This window comes from Eschrichtius robustus, chromosome 3 (genome assembly GCF_028021215.1).
Source record: "Eschrichtius robustus isolate mEscRob2 chromosome 3, mEscRob2.pri, whole genome shotgun sequence".
In the NCBI taxonomy this organism is placed as follows: domain Eukaryota; kingdom Metazoa; phylum Chordata; class Mammalia; order Artiodactyla; family Eschrichtiidae; genus Eschrichtius; species Eschrichtius robustus.
Window position 1 is genome coordinate 29,921,456 of NC_090826.1, and position 16,088 is coordinate 29,937,543.

Here is a 16,088-nt window from a genome sequence, read left to right on the forward strand (position 1 = left end):
GTAAGGATGTGCTGTGTCTACTTCATGTGAACAACTAAATATGCAAGGGTATTGCTAGTACATGTTAGAGGCAGGTATGTGCGTGTGCCAAGTTTCTGCATGTGTGCATGCGTGTGAGTTTATGTGGCATTGTTTCCCCTGCTGCTGTGGACCGGATGGACACAGTCTGTTTGCCAAGTTTCAAGCTACCTGCTGGGCCGCCCAACGCGCCTGGGTCTGCTGTACTGGGTGCCTGGCCCAGGTGGTGCAGCCTCGGGCAGTGACTTAACCTCTCCTGCTCATAGGACCTGGGATACAACTGCTGCCTCTCAGAGTCATGGAATGATCCCTGAGGGATATGAAAGGATCTGAGCCTCACGGAGGGAGGTAGGAGCAGGTACGGCAGTGGCCTGAACCTGGGCCTTCTGTGCCAATTGCTGAGGATGGGGGGGACCTGCCAGGCTCCCTGAGCCTCTAACCCTGGGCCAGACCTCTGGTCAAGGCGTTGCCCTTACCTGGCGATGACAAAGAGGACACAGCTGACACCCAGGTAGGCGAGGAGCACGTACATCCAGATGTCTGGGGACAGGGGGTTGAGGAAGGAGAAGACACTGGGGTTGGTGCCATTGGGCTTGCGATACAGGATGCTCACACCGAGGGTCATGAAGGGCTTGGAGAAGTCGATGGCCTTCTCACGCACGTGGGTGATGGTCAGGGGGGCCACAGCCAGATCTGCCTTCTGCAATGAGAGACAGACAGACTATGAGCAAAGCCTAAGACTAGCAGGGGACAGAACACCCCTTCTGGAAGGGAGGAGAGACGAGGGAGTGAAGTGGACTCTGTTGCCTGAGCCCTGGATCACTTCACCGCTCTTTAGTGTCAATATTTACTAACCCTCCTTCTGGGCCAGGCCATGCCCAGGGTGCTGGGAGACGGTAATGAATTAGACCTAACCCCTGTCCTCCAGGAGCTCACGGCCTTGAGGAAGAGGACAGTGGTATCACCATGCAGAGAATGGAACCCTATTGCAGCTGTAACCCATGTGGTCCATTCTCAAAATGGTGCCTTTCAAATATAGTTCAGCAATCTTCAAACATTTAAAAATAGCTGGTGTTCTTTCTTTGTGACTATCAAAGGTCACGAAGAGGACACAGAATCCACAGCAACCCTTATTTATATCCGTTTTCCTCTCCTATCTACTTCTTGCATGCTTCACCCCATTTTGGATACTCTATATATCCTCAAAGCCCCAAAAACCAGTTGGGCAAAAATAATACTCTCTTTGGAGGGAAAGGGAGGGGAAGAAACTAAACAGGCAAATTCAGAGCCCTCTTTAATAGGAGAGGGGAGGGAAGAGAACAGAGCAGAGGAGGAAGGGAAGGGACTGGGGAAGACTAGGGATGTCCATAAGTTGATCAATCTCAGCCCATCACAGTTTTAACAAGGGGAATAATTAAAGGTCTGTATCTCCGGTCTGAGCTTTTTCTGACTAAAAATCTACAATCTCTCATTCCCATCTTTGCAGGCTTTCCTCACTGCTCTCCTCTGGCACAAGGCCCCACTAAACTGCTTCCTGTTTACCACATTCCCTTCTTGACCTCCATGTTTTGCACACACTGTGCCCTGTTGAGAATGTCTCTTCCTGTTGTCTACTCTCACCACCTTCCATACTCCTTTGCATACGCTATGTCTTCCAAGAAGCCCTCCCTGATATCCTCCAATTCTAAACTCCCTTGAAGCTTGCGCTGTCCCATGGTAAGGTCCTAACCTGCTCAGTTGAAATGGCAGTACGTGCAGCCTTGTGTCTTTTGGTCATATCTGCCTATTTACCTGTGAGTTGCTAAGCGCAGCCGGGACTGTGGCTGATTCACTGCTTTGTTTCTCTACTCCCAAGCCCCATCTCAGCCTTTGCAATATTTGTTAACTAATAATGTGTTCCTCTGAGAGGCTGTGCCTTGGGCTCCTGTGGATATTTACATACCAGAATGTGAAACAGGTTATCACTTCCCTTCCTCAGGTGGGGCAGGACAGAAAGGGAGGCTGAGTCCTAAAGACCAGCACTAAAGACCCTTTTGCTAAGGGCGGCAGCTGCCTCTGAGAACCCCCTTCCAAACAATAGTCTCTAGGCAATCATCCACCGACTTGGTCCAGCTTAACTAATTAATTGAGTATTTAAACAATTAATTGTTTTGTGAGATTCACTAGGCACTAGGGATACGCAGCTGAGCCAAACAGACATGGTTTCTGCCCTCCTGGGGCTTATAGTATAGTAGGGCAGACAGACGTTAACCAAATTGTTTTCTAAGTGGTAGCTGTTAACACGTCTCTGACTTCACCAGTCCTAGAATAGGAAGCAGCAACCAAGTTGAAATGAAACTTCAAGACCGGGAGGACTGGTATGGGTAGAACCCCAGCTCCTAAATGACTCTGCAGGTGCTCCAGGCTGGGGGGCACTGGCACTGGCTGGGGGGCACTGCTCCAGGCTGAGGGGCACTGGCACATAACCCTGATGTTACTCACCCCAATGCTTCTCCTTCTAATGTCAGCCCCCCACGGCTGATTATTGACACTAGGAGCCCAAGGATTTGGTGAATCTTAGAACCTGGGGAAGTCAGGGAGGAGGGGCCTATTACAAGGGATGTTTCATACTGGGACCTTCCTTTTGTAAGCTTCTAAATGTGTGAGTCGGAACTTGCCTAGCTTTGAAGGCAGAGGAAGAAGAAACAGGCAGCTGCTGCCACCCTATCTCCCTGGAGCCCTCTCGTTTCAGGGTGTGCACAAAGGAAAGCAACAAAAGGAGAGAGAACTGTCAGGGAAGGTGCAGAGGGACTAATGTGTATTTGCTCAAGACCTACTGTGCACCAGTTGGGGGTACGTGGGTGAGCAAGAGACCCAGTTCTGCTCTCATGGAGCTTCTGGTGAAGGGAGCCCCTGTTGGAGGCTGTGGATAGGACTCCAATTGGAGTGGGAGATGGGGTGGGACATTCTGGAAGGTCCCTTTCAGTCCTGAAGTTCTAGGATCCTCTATAATGTTGGCATGACATCATTCTAGAACTTGGCCTCCCCTAGCCCTGCCCCTTCAAAGCACATCGCTTTGGGAGGCTCTGTTCTGACTCCAGAGTCATCATCACTGTTCAGAATGCATTTGGAACTGGTCTCTGGGAATGGCTTCTGGGGCTTGGAGTGGATTCTTGGGAAGAACCTCAAAGTCAATGGTGGCAAATCTTCCTTCGGCTTTTGATGGCAGGTTGGATGACAGTAACTGAGGGGTCAGTGTGTTTGCAGCCAAAGCTTTGCCCACCAGGAGTGTACCAGGAGTGGCAAGGAAGCCAACCACAGGGCCAGAGGCCTTCTTTCTTCCCCCAGATGGTTTCAGAACCTTCAGAATCTCCCCACCAGCCTTTCTGCTCTCGGGTTCTAATGGTGTTGGAAGGCACCTGTGCCTACAGCAGCAAGACAACTGGTCAACCTGACCTTCTTCACAGGAAGTTTTGATGTGTGTTCTCCCTTGGGCTTCAGGAAGGCTGGAGTTCTCCACTTTGGTTTTGGTTTAGGCAGGAAATACTACATTTCACCATTGATTACGATTTCGCTGAAAAAGGCATTATTTTGTCCAACTTCCCTTGAAAGAGCTGAACAGATGTCAAGCCTTTGCTGTTTCGGTTCATTACTCAGAATGAAAGGCCCAATCTTGGCAGGCTCTTCCCACTTGTGCAAGTTTTCTTTGAGGATGATTCGTAAAATCATAGGCTGTCAGAGGTGGACAAGAGACCTTTGGCAACATCTATTCCAACCCGTATTATTTATGGAGGGAAACTGAAGCTCACAGAAGGTCCAAGGTCTTTGCTCTCATATTTACAGTAATCATGTCCTTGAACAAACCAAACCTCTGACTTGTGCAACACATTCATTGGTCTTATGAGTGATTTGTTAGCCCGTTCTCCCTCACTGAAGACCTTTCCAGAACTTTTTAAAAAAAAAACAAACCTCTGGACCAGGTAGGACAGCTCTTCCAGGACGCTACTTCATCCCTATAAGCAGCTTTCCACTTACCAAGAATCTGTCAGGACCCGCCTGGCTCCAGCTGTCCTACTCTCCTCCATGCTTGCATGAGGTCAATTGGCACCATTTGCTTTACCACGTCTCCACAACCAGAAGTGAAGGCAAGAATGACTTAACTAGCTACAGCTCCACATTTCTGCCCTTAGTATCCAGGCGCTTTGGCTGCTGGTCAGATGCTAGCCTCATACCCCAGAGTGAAACCTGGCAAGCCGCAGCTTGCTACCTGTGTCGGATGGCCCAGTTGGTACCTGCCTACTTGGATTCCCAAGTATGGTCTCCACCAGATTCCCCATCTATGTGCTCTGCCTCTTGGTTGGGGATCTCCCAGGGCATCTGCTTGCTGACTGTGACCTGCTATAGTTAAAATAGTAAGAACTACCATCTTTTCATAGATGCTTCTTATACGCCAAGCATTGCTAAGTGTACTACCTATATTACCATATGCGACCCTCCGAGTAGCCCCATGAGGCACTAAACGTGATCACCGCATTCCAGGTGAGGGTACTATGGCTCATCAGCCTAGGAGGTTTGGTCAGGCTGGTGAGTGGCCAGTGGCATTCGTGGTACAGTGATGAGCGTAGCCACCTTCCAAGCTGGTGAATGGCTGAGCCAGTACTTGGACCCAGTTCACTGTGACCTCAAACCCCGATGTTTTACCACTCTACCATACTGGCCATGTGCAGTGTGGGATGCACTGGGCACCCCCTCCCCAAATATGTTCACGTCTTAACCCTGGGTACCTGTGAACGTGACCTTATTTGGAAATAGGCTCCCCCGCTCACTGCCACCTAAAACAGTATTTTATTATTTCCACTGGGACTAAACAATCTTGGAGAAATTCCTGGGTAGCGTTAACTGGGGCTGTGCCTAGGGAGGACGCACTTTCTCTGTCTTCAGTGGGCGTGTCCACTTCCGCATAGATCTGTTTCTCCCTGACTCCCGCTGAGTGCCCCTAAATCCATCAGTGTGCAAACACCCTCTCCTGAGTGTGCAGCCTTGGGGAAGGCTCCTGGCATGAACCTGTTTTTCATTCAGACTCTCTGCGTCACTGTAGTTCCCTCATATGTCCCCTAGCAACACTCCCCAAGTGGTTTAAAATTCCCCTAATACTACTGCATACCTATCAGAAGAGCCAAAAGAAAACAATATTGATAATACCAAGTGGCGGTAAGGATGCAAAGCAACTGGGTGCCTCATAGGCCGTGGGTGGATATGTAAAATGGTGCAGCCACTCACGTTACTGGTTATTATAAGAGCATAGAACTCAGGAAGAGCTAGATGAAGAAGATACATAGGCTAAGTTATGCGGGAAAGGGTGCGGAGCTTCCAGGCTTTCTCTCTTTCTCTGGGCGTGCCACTCTCCCTACATCTCCATGTGTCCACCAACCCAGAAGCTCTGGAAATTAGGTCTTTGTGGAAGTCATCAAGTTAAGATGAAGTCATACTGAATTAGGGTGAGCTCCAAATCCAATGACTAGTGTCCTTATAAGAAGAAGAAAGGACACACGGATACACACAGAGAAGGCCATGTGATGGGAGGCAGAGACTGAAGTGATGCCGCTTTGAGCCAAGGATGCCAAGGATTCCCAGCCACACTAGAAGCTAGGAAGAGAGGTCTGGAACACATGCTCCCTCCAAAGGGACCAACTCTGTGGACACCTTGACTTCTGATTTCTGGCTTCCAGAACTGAGAGAGAATAAATTTCTGTGTTTTTAAGCCCCCTAGTTTGTGGTCATTTGTTGTGGCAGCCCTAGGACACTCACACACGTGCCACCTAGGACACTGGGCAGGATGCATGCAGCTCCCTGCACCTCCCACTGCCAGCCCTGCCCCTGCACCTGTCCTATTCTGATAGGCAGGCTTTACGGTCGGGCCCACCCTGCCCTGCCTGAGCCCACGCTGCGTTCCCAGAGACCTGAACTTGACTCTGGCTTCTGACCATGACTGCCTGGGTCTCCCCAGCATACACTTCACATCACCTGGTTAGGCTTGGGAGCCCTGTGGCTGCAAGAACATGCCGATTCACCCCTACTTCCCTCCAGGTCCTTGTACTTCTACTGCCAAAGCCACCCAAGAAAACTAGTCTCACTCTTGCCACATAGGCAGGACTTGTCCCCAGGGCTCTGTCTGCTGGCTCTCTGCCCACATCTCTGGTGTGTGGGATCCATGGAATTCACCTTCCAGTCTTTTCCCAAAGTGTTGTTTCTCCAACTAGAATCTCTCCTGATTCCCAATGCTGCTTAATATATGTCAAGACTTTTCCCTCTGCCCTTCAGATAAAAAATTCTTATTATGGGTTCATTAAGCCATTCACGAGCTACCTGGTGCTGTCCAATAGTACTTTCTGCAATGATGGAAATGTTCTGTACCTGCACTGTCCAATATGGTAGCCACTAGCCACACGTAGAACTTGAAATGTGGCTTGTATAACTGAGGAACTAAATTATACTTTGATTTCATTAATTTTAAATTAAATAATTTAAATTAATTTAACCAATTGATTTTAATTAATTTAAGTTTAAATTTAAATAACCCCATGTGGCTTGTGGCTAGTGCATTGGAAAGCGCACATCCAGCCCTGCCTACCTCTGCAGCCTTACCTCCCATCTTGTTTTCCCCTGGTTCTCTTCCTACTGGCTTCTTTCAGACCCTCCAGTCCATGCTCACCTCAGGACCTTTGCACGGTATTTTCCTCTACCTGGAACTTCTTCCTCTCTGAACTCTTCGTTGAGCTAATGCCTGCTTCTCCTTCAGATTTCAGCTCCAACATCACTTCCACAGACAAAATCCCCAGATGAAATCAGGCCTCTCTGGTGATGACTCTCACAGCACCAGGTATTTGCAGTCTTAGCACTGATCATACTTGTGATTTTAGAAGTATTGGGTGGTTTCTCCCCCCCACTGGCCCATAAGCTCATGAGAGCTGGGCCTGAGCCTGTGTCTTTTCACTACTGTATTCCCCCCACCTAGCATAGTGTCTGGCTCACAGCAGGCCCTCGGTAGAGATTTGGGGACTGAATGAACGGGGTGTTGCTGGTTTAGGAGAGACACCCAGCAAGCGTGTCCTCAGAGCCAGCTGGCTGGGGCACCTGGCACTTTCTAAGAGGGCAAAGCCAGTCACAGACAGTATCTGCTGATGAACCCTGGCCTCTCCAAGCTTAAGAAAACACAGTGCCCCTTGAAAGGCCCTGGACATAAGCCTGGCAGCCAACGGCCTTAACAACCCACACATCTGAACAGAGGGGAAACGAGTGCTAGTAGATTCGTGAGTGCCAGCGGATGGGTCAACACCTGTGATTCACAAGCCAGCTTCCTGAGCTGATAGCAACCTCATGGCCTGATGGTGAGGAATGATGCCGTGCCTTTCCCTGGCCTGGAGAACTGGTGATTCCTGAGTCCCAAAAGGCTCCAAGCTGTGCCTCTGTCCTCCAGGAAGGATGGGCGGGTCCTCCCTGCTTCATAGCCACAGGGCCCTAGGGACAGACGCCCCACGGCTGCATCTCCTGTCTCTTGGGGGTTCTCTTTCCCCATCCCACAGGGCCCTGAAGATGACATCTGCCCAGAGAGGCCCTGCCCAGCCAAGCCCAAGGAGCTGGGGGCAGGGAGCCCCCTCCCTCCATGGGCTGTGAGGTCCCAGTTGTACGTTCCTATAGCCCCTGTGCTGGTCCTCAATGCCCTTACCACAGATGAACTTTGATCTATAAGTCATTGCTTAATATCTAGCTCCTCTGCTGGTATATAAGCCCTAGGAGGGCAGGGACTGCATTTATTTCACTCACTGATGTATCTCCAGGATTAGCACAAAGGCAGGCAAAAAGAAGGGGCTCAGTAAAGTTTTGTTGGAAGACTGAGCATCAAAGTACCCCCAGGAGTCCTGATCAACCCTTACTCCAGCCTAACGGGCTGAGCTCTGGCCTCTGTTTCCCTGTTCAGCACCCCCATTCTTCCTGAGGTCACTCAGACCCCTGCCAGTCTGCCGGGGTCCGGCCCAGCCTGCCTGTCTCTCACCAGCCTCCCTCCAGTGTTTGGACCCTGCACCCTGTGCCCTTGTCCTTGATGGGCACCCTTACTTATGACCTATCGGTGGTCCCTAGCATTCACTGAGAGCCCTCACCGGTCCTCATGGCTCTCCTCAGGCAGGTCTGGTGACATCTTCAGCTCCACAGCATCCGCAGTGGCAGCCCTGGGCGACCCGGCTGCCCTGGGGATGGGGCCATCTCTGCGGTCCATCTGTTTCCTCCACCCCAAGCCTGCCCCGCTCCATCTGGGACTCTGTCCTGCCCCCCAGGTGAGCTCCCAGCATGCCTTGCTTGGAAGTGCCCTGTTCTAGGCTGGGAAAGCGGACTTGGGCAGAGCCTTTCCTGGCCTTGTAAACAGGGGTTGGGTCCAATGCATATAGGCCAGAACCAAGGTCTGTTCCCTGGCTGGGAGGAAGGTGGGACACAGTGAGGTAATGGTGGTGTCTTAGAGGCCAGATCTTCCCGTCACATCTGCCAGCTTACCTGGAGGCTGGGAGACCAGAGTGCACAGTCTCAAGGCCATGGCTGATGTTGGGCGACATCTTTCCAAGTCTATGTCCTCCTTCATCTGTCCCTCATGTACCATTTTCTGTTACCCGCCAGGGAGCCAGAAATGACCCAGACCCCTTGCCTGGATTTCTCTGAACGCTGATGGCCAGGAGGACAGGGAAGGCATTTCCAGAGCTATTCCCACCTCTCACAAGTCTCTAGGACCTTCCTCCAGGGGTTCCTGGGATGGATTAGCGGCAACTCCCCACTGGTTTGTGATGCGCAGGACCTCTCAGCTCAGGCGCCCGTCTGCCATCCAGGCAAGCTCTTTCGCCTGGCCACACTCCTCTTGCGGAATAGTTACATCTATTCATACATTCATAGATTACTGCCTGCCTGTTTCCTCCACTAGAACGTAAGATCCTGAGGCTCAGGGAAGGGATCCTGACCATTTAGTTCACACTGTACCCACAGTGCCTAGCACGGGGCTTAACTGAACAAATTGAATGAACAAGTGAATCACTTAATCAGTGGGAGCATTGCTGGATCCACCCTCTGAGGTTTAGAAGAGGTCACCCAGCGAGCCCTCCTTCAGGGCCTGGTGCACTGCAATTCTTTTGGGGGGTACCCTGAGTCACAGGTGGTGTCCACTGATGTCCCACCAGCCGGCCAGCGCCACAATTAACAATCAGCACTGTAGCCACTGATAACCTCGGAACAGCCCGTATGTATCTAAAGACATGGGACAGGTGCTAGAAAATTCCTAAGCGCTGACCGAGGGGTCGTGTACCCGTGCTTCACACATAGGCTTCCTGAGCTGATGGATGCCCGGCAGTGAGACATGAAGCCCGTGCCTTTCCCAGGCCTGGGAGAATGGCCGGCTCCTGGTCCCCACAGGTCTGTCTTTCCGGACAGCTCAGCTGGCGCTGCCCGCTTCATGGCACACTATGGGGGATGCATCACACCTCCATTCGCCTCTCTGTAAGATCCCCCCTTCCCCACTCCCTGCCTATCCACAAGGCTGGCATCCACCCAGGGTCTGCCCCGGCATGGTCCTACCAGCCCTGCAGGACCCCCAACGAGGGCAGAGACTTCAGCAACCTCGGCGACCCCACCCAGGTCGGTACCCCCATCTAAGCCCTGGATATCTCTTCCTCATTCTTCAAGTCTCAGCTCCAGAGTCACCTCTGCAGGGAAACCTGAGTCATTTCCCTGTTTTACACTCCCAAAGACCCCTGTACATATTCCTCTCGCAGCACCGATCAAAATTTTGATGAAATTTAACTTGGTTGATTCATTGCTTGTTCCCAGAGGGGCAGGAACCACGTTGACCTTGGTTGCTCCTATATCTCCAGTCACCGCCCCGGGTCTGGCACGTCGCTTGTGCTTGGCTCACCCCTCTCATGCACCAGGTCAGACCCTCTGGCCATGACCAACCTCATGCAGGCACAAGCTGCCAGCATCTCACCTCCTGCCCACCTGGACACCTCTTGACCCCTTCCTTCCTGTCTCTCCTGCCCCGCTTCCCCCATAACTTCCTGTGGACGCTGCTGCAGGGCCCTGATTGGCTCCCATGCCTGCCCTGCCAAACCCAGAAATGCATGAAAGTCAGGTGCGGGTGGATAAACCTGTTCCCGTTTCCCCTCACCCCGAGAGGTGGTCCTGAGACACACTTTGTCAGGCTTTTCTGGGGTGCAGACTTGGATTAGTAGCACTCAGTGGTGACCAGCTCAATGCCGCGTCCTCGTATTGGCTTTCCCTCCCCTCTGCTCCACTTCCGTGCCCCGACTCTCCCCGCCATCACACCCCCTAACCCGCTCAGTAGTAGCGTCTGAGCCTCCTCAGCCTCCGCCCTCCAGAAGCCCAGGCTGAGATAGGGTCCCATAAAGCTTTGTGGAAAGAATGAAGGAATGATCCTCAGCGGGAGGGCCAGCTTGTTCCCGTTGCTTCCTCCACCCTTGGTTTCCGTCCAATAAGCCCCTCACCGCTGCAGCTCTGTTGCTGCCTTGCTCCTTGTCCTTTCTTGCACTGGTTATCTGGACCCTGACCTCCTCCCAGGCTCTTTCCAGGTCTTTCCCAGGTTAGTCTCTGCTTGCTGGGTCCCGGCAGCTGACAGCCCTGCAGTGAATCTCAAGGTAGCCCAAGTCCTTCCTGCATCCCTCACCTGCTTACTTGGTCGTCTTCAGGTAGATCCTAAGCTTCCCCAGAGCTCCTCAGTCATTGCTCTGGGCAACCTGGCTGCCCTGACAAGTGGCTACCTTTTCAGTCCATCTGCTTCCCTGCCCTCACCTACCCTGTCCCATCCAGGCTTCTGACCTGCCCCAGGTGAGCTCCCAGAATGCCTTGCTTCAAAGTGCACTGGCCAGCCTGAGGGAGGTGGCTTGGCAGAGCCTTTCCTGGCCACCCAAACAGGGATTTGGGGCCCCTCCTAAGACCAACGCATGCTGGCCAGAACTAAGATCTGGTTCTTGGTTGGAAGGCAGGGGACACAGTGCGTGATGGGGTCGGTCACAGCCTTGACACCAGACACTCTGCTCGCACACCTTGGGTGGGAAGCCCAGTAGTCATGACCCCACAGCCGTGTCTCTGGGGATGGTGTGCAAGTCCACGTGCTCATTCATACATCCTTCATTCATCAGCGCCTGCTCTGCGTGCCCAGCCCCACGCCAGGTGCGGGCAGCGCCAGCGCGGTCCAAAGGCACTGTCTGTCTGGAAGAAGAGTCAGGAGGGGAAGTGGGTCCTTGGAGCTGTGCCACCTTCTCTGCTCTGCTCTCAGTGTTACACGGCGACAGAGGGGGACACCTGGGCAGTGCTACTTCTTTCACAGGGGCAGGGAAGACACGCCAGGGCTACCCATGACCACTCCTTGTCTCAGCCATCTTGGTCCAGACGCCTCCATGAGACAGGGAAACCACCTTACGTGCTCTAGTGAGATGTAACAATTTCGAGATAAAAGAACGAATGGCTTAAGTGAGAGGGCGGCATGGACATATACACACTACCAAACGTAAACTAGATAGCTAGTGGGAAGCGGCCGCATAGCACAGGGAGATCAGCTCGGTGCTTTGTGTCCACCTAGAGGGCTGGGATAGGGAGGGTGGGAGGGAGACGCGAGAGGGAGGAGATATGGGGATATATGCATACATATAGCTGATTCACTTTGTTATACGGCAGAAACTAACACACCATTGTAAAGCAATTATACGCCAAAAAAGATGTTAAAAACAAATTAAAAAAAAAAAAAAGAATGAATGGCTTCCTGTGGCCTGGAGGGCATTCACGCATCCCCTGGAGGCCAGGCCCCTGCTCCCTCTCCTCCCTGTCTCTGTTCAAAGGCCTGGGAGAGCAGCCAGGACAGGACTCCTCAGCCTCCGAAAAGAAAGCTTGCAAGAGGCCAGGCCAGGGGTGTTCAAGGAGCCCGTGTGGGGCCTGACCCTGTACCCCCAGGAGGTCACACTCGTGCCAACTCGTGGATGCTGTTCCAGCCTCGTCTCCCCACCTGCTGCTTGAGACCCTGTGTCCATGCCTTCCCAGCAGCCTCTCCTCCTTTGGCCTCCATCACCCATGCTCCCTGGCCCTCCTCCCTCCTCTCTGGCCTTGCGGGCTCGGGCATCTTGTTGAGGCCTCCTTTTCATCCTCTCCTCACACTTCCATGCCATTCAGGGTCCCACCCCAGGTCCTCCTCTCTTCTCTCCCCAGCAATCCCCGCCTCTGTTTCTGTCTGTGTCCCCAGGTTCCCCCGAGGCTGTGTTCGTGACTCCAAACCTCCACCTCCAGCCCTGCCACCTCCTCTGAGTGCCCAGCCATACGGCAGCCGCCTCCTGAGACCCCAAGCCCAACATGATGTCTGAACCTCTACCAAACCCTGTGGGGATGACTTCACCACCGCCCCAGCCACCCAAGCTAGAACTTCACAACTCGTCCTTGATTCCTCCCTCCCTTCGCCTTGCCTCCTTCATGCCGCCAATCACCAACCTCATCAATTCTACCTTCACGTCTCCATCCTATGCCATCTACTTTCCTCCTTTCTGACCACAACCCTCGGAGGCCACCATGCTCTCCTCCACCCAGGTCCCAGTGTGGGCCTCCAGACTGGCTCCAGTTTAGCCCGGCAGCACAAGTCCCAATTTGATGTCACCCCCTTGCTCTACATCTTTCAGCTGTGCCCTGTAGCTCACAGGATTAAAACCAAATTCCTCACTTTAGCACCCAAGGCTTTTCAAGGCTTGTCTCTTGCCCCCTTCTCCAGCAGCAGTGTGCCCTCTTGGCTTCAGGCTTTCCATACTTAGGGCTCTGTCTCCATAATCCCTAGCAGGATCCCAGGCACGTGGTGCCAGAACAGAAGCTCTTGATGGTAGGTGTCGGGAAAGGCCCCCAGTGTAGAAAGGGGGTGATGCCTTGGGTGTGCCTCAATCCCCCGTGAGTCTGATCAATATGAGCCAGTTCCCTGAGGCTCCGATTTGGATTCAGAGGGGCAAGGACTAGATCCCAGGTCACTGTGGCCCACCTGGGTGACCACGTCCGAGGAGCCAACTCTCCTACTGCCATCATGGCCACCCATGTACATACTTTAGACGGGAGGAAATGGTGAGGAGCAGGATAGCTCCCGTGTGCTGAGCATTTTGTGCTGTAGCTCATTAAATCTTCCCAAGAACCTTAGGCAAAGGCTTTTAAAATTATTCCCATTTCCTAGAGGTGGAAATAGAGGCCAGAGAGGATGAATAACTTTCCAAATTATTCCCATTTCCTAGAGGTGGAAATAGAGGCCAGAGAGGATGAAGAGCTTTCCCACTGTCAGCTAAAATGTGCTAGACCTTGAATTTGAACCCATCTCTATTGAATTCTCAAGTCATTAAAATACAAGGGGATAATTTAAGGCATGGACAAGAGTAGGAGACTTTCAGGGGAGGGAGAGTGAGAGAGAGCAGGCAGTAAAGATGGAGAGAGTGACGATCTGGGAGAGAGATGGGGTGATGGATGGAGAAATCACTGCTCTGTCCAATCACCTTTTTTGCTCCCATCGTTGGAGGCAACTTCGGGGAAGGCAAGTATGTGAGCAGGAGAGGGACACACCCTCTGGGTACCCTATCTTCCCCCATAACCCTGGCTCCTTGGAAGGCCTGTGGCATGGGACAGAGAAGAGCAGAGTGTCAGGGAAGGACTTAAGTCCTGTTGGTCAGAGGCTCCATCCAGGGCCTCCAAATGGGCCTCGGGGAGCAGATTCTTGCAAAGGTGGGCATTCATCATTTTTACATCTACGTTCAGATCCCTAATAAGGAAGTAATAATATTGCCAAGCTTTTACCACACTTTCTATGAGCTAGTGAGAAGACTAATTATCTGACGACACTAATAAATGGTTATGATGTTATTAAAAATGGCACCAAGCTAGGATTAATAGGCTCATCAATTGTAGGGAATCGGGTTTAACAAGGTACCCGCACGTGCCGTCAGGGCCCATGGTCTTGACGGATACTGGGTTGCATGGAGGTCATGGATGAGACGCCCTCTTTTCTCTAGCTGAGGGTCAGCTTAGGAAGGTCTGGCTGCTGCTGGGTTTTCTAATCCACCCCCTTGCAAATGGCTCTGCAGAGCTCTCGGGCTCCTGGGGATGCTGTGGGTGACAAGACTGGCATCAGCCTCGTTCACTTCTACATGTGGCCTCCACGGTCCATGGGATCCCCTCTTCCTCCCCAGCCCAGCTCACCTCTGCAAGCGACAGGCTCAGAACCTACCCGGAGCCCCATGCTCCAGAGCCCCACTCATGAAGCTCGGAGGGAGGGGGGAGCTGATAAATGGAGATGCCTGTGGGGCTTGCTGACTAATTTCCGTAATAATTACAGTTATTACCAATAACGTGACAACACCACTCCCTCCCATTTAGACTGAATTCCGAGCCATCTAGGAGCTGTTTCCCCACCAGTTGTCGCCTCTGACAACAAGCGGGGAAGAACTCGGGGCAGGTGTCATTATTCTCACTGTTGAGTTAGGAAATGAGCTCAGGGAGAAAAAGGGACTTTCTGAAGCCCCCTCCCCAGCCTCAAAGGAATAGATGTAATGATAAAAATAAAAACAATAGAAGCAATTACTGACGCGGTGCTAACTATGTAGTACACATATGTGAACTTAGTCCTCAAAACAGCCTGTGGAGGAGGGGGCTATTATTATCATTCCCATTTTACAGCTGAGGAAACTGAGGCACAGAGAGGTTAAGAAACTTGTCCAGGAGCACACAGCTAGTAAGTGGGAGAGTGGGAATCAAACCCAGCCCAAGTTCATGCTCTTTACCATTAGCCTCCGCCGCCAGGCTTCCCTGGGAGACCCACTTCCTAGGGCCGAGGAAATGACTCCACCAGTGAGGCTCTGCCTGTGCCTTCTTGCTCTGAGTTCCAGCCTCCTTCCCTTCCCAGCTCCCCTCTGACAGGCACAGGAAGGCTAACACAAGAAGGCCCTGATGCTGCCTGCCTGCGCTTGGAGAGGCGAAGTGATAATAATCCTTTTGGCTGAGGCTTTTCAGGTTGCAAAGACTTACTATATGAACCTTCCCTGCCCTGGGTCCTGGGGTCAGATGGCTTTCTGCAGAGGTCAGAGCCCAAGGCTTCAGAAGCGGAGAGCCTCCAAAGATTCTTTGAGTCCCAGCTCCACTGCTTACTAGCTGGGAGCCTTCACCTCTCTCTGCCTCAGCTTCCTTGTCTGTTAAATGGGTGGTAATAACAGTACCTACCTCATTGGGTTGTTGTAAGGATAAATGAGAGAAGGAATATGAGGGGTCTGGTGGTACAGGTCCATTGCAATCATTAACAGGTATTTGATAGAAAATGCTTCTGGAAAGTTGAAGGCCCTGAGCTGGAAGGCAGGCAATGTTTAGTCTGTGCTGGGTGAGCCTGTACCAATGGCTCCTTTGTCTCCATCTCTCCTTCCCGCAGGGCCGCTGTCTGCCAGGATGCCCCACCCTGACGTGCACAGAGGACTTGGCCAAGCCTCCTGGGAGGTCCTTGGTCCCTTGTGCTCCCGCCTCACTTACGTGGTCAATGAGCTCCTTGATCATGCCGTTCCACTGGCCCTTGTCGTCCTGTGCCCCATATTTCCCATCCTCCACCAGCCGGATCTCGTAGGAGAAGCCCAGGATGTGGGCCAGTTCCTTGAGCAGGTCGATGCAGTAGCCCTCGAACCGGTCATTCCCAAACAGGGTCCTGTCGGACTTCCGGAACATGACAAAGGGCTCCTCCTGCGGGGACAGATGGGAGAGGGGCAGACAAAGGCTGAGTGGGTGGGGCGGGTCCAGCTGGGGCCAGAGAGCTTGGGCCAGGTCCTCTGCAAGGGTGTTCTAAGCCATCTTTAGGAGGGGCTCAGAAGAATGGCCTGCTAAGTCAGGAGAGGGAAAACGTACTTCCTGAGAGCCAACTTTGTGCCTCGCAGATGGCCACCTACTGACGTGCACACAGCACTTAGTAGGTGCTTATTGATTTGATCATCCAATGATCACAGAGCTAGAAACTAGTGGAACTGGGATTTGAACTCAAGACTGTGATTCTGAAT

General features: G+C 52.4%; 1 protein-coding gene across 1 annotated transcript in view; it reads right to left on the reverse strand.

The window, feature by feature from the left end:
• The window catches only part of GRIK3 (glutamate ionotropic receptor kainate type subunit 3), a 228,234-nt gene that overhangs the window by 22,222 nt on the left and 189,924 nt on the right, over positions 1–16,088 (reverse strand). Inside the window, exons 10-11 of the mRNA XM_068537876.1 lie at positions 15,574–15,777; positions 495–718 (exon numbers count right to left, since the gene is read on the reverse strand). Of these exons, the coding sequence (XP_068393977.1) occupies positions 495–718; positions 15,574–15,777 (428 nt within the window). The remainder of the gene's footprint in view (positions 1–494; positions 719–15,573; positions 15,778–16,088) is intronic.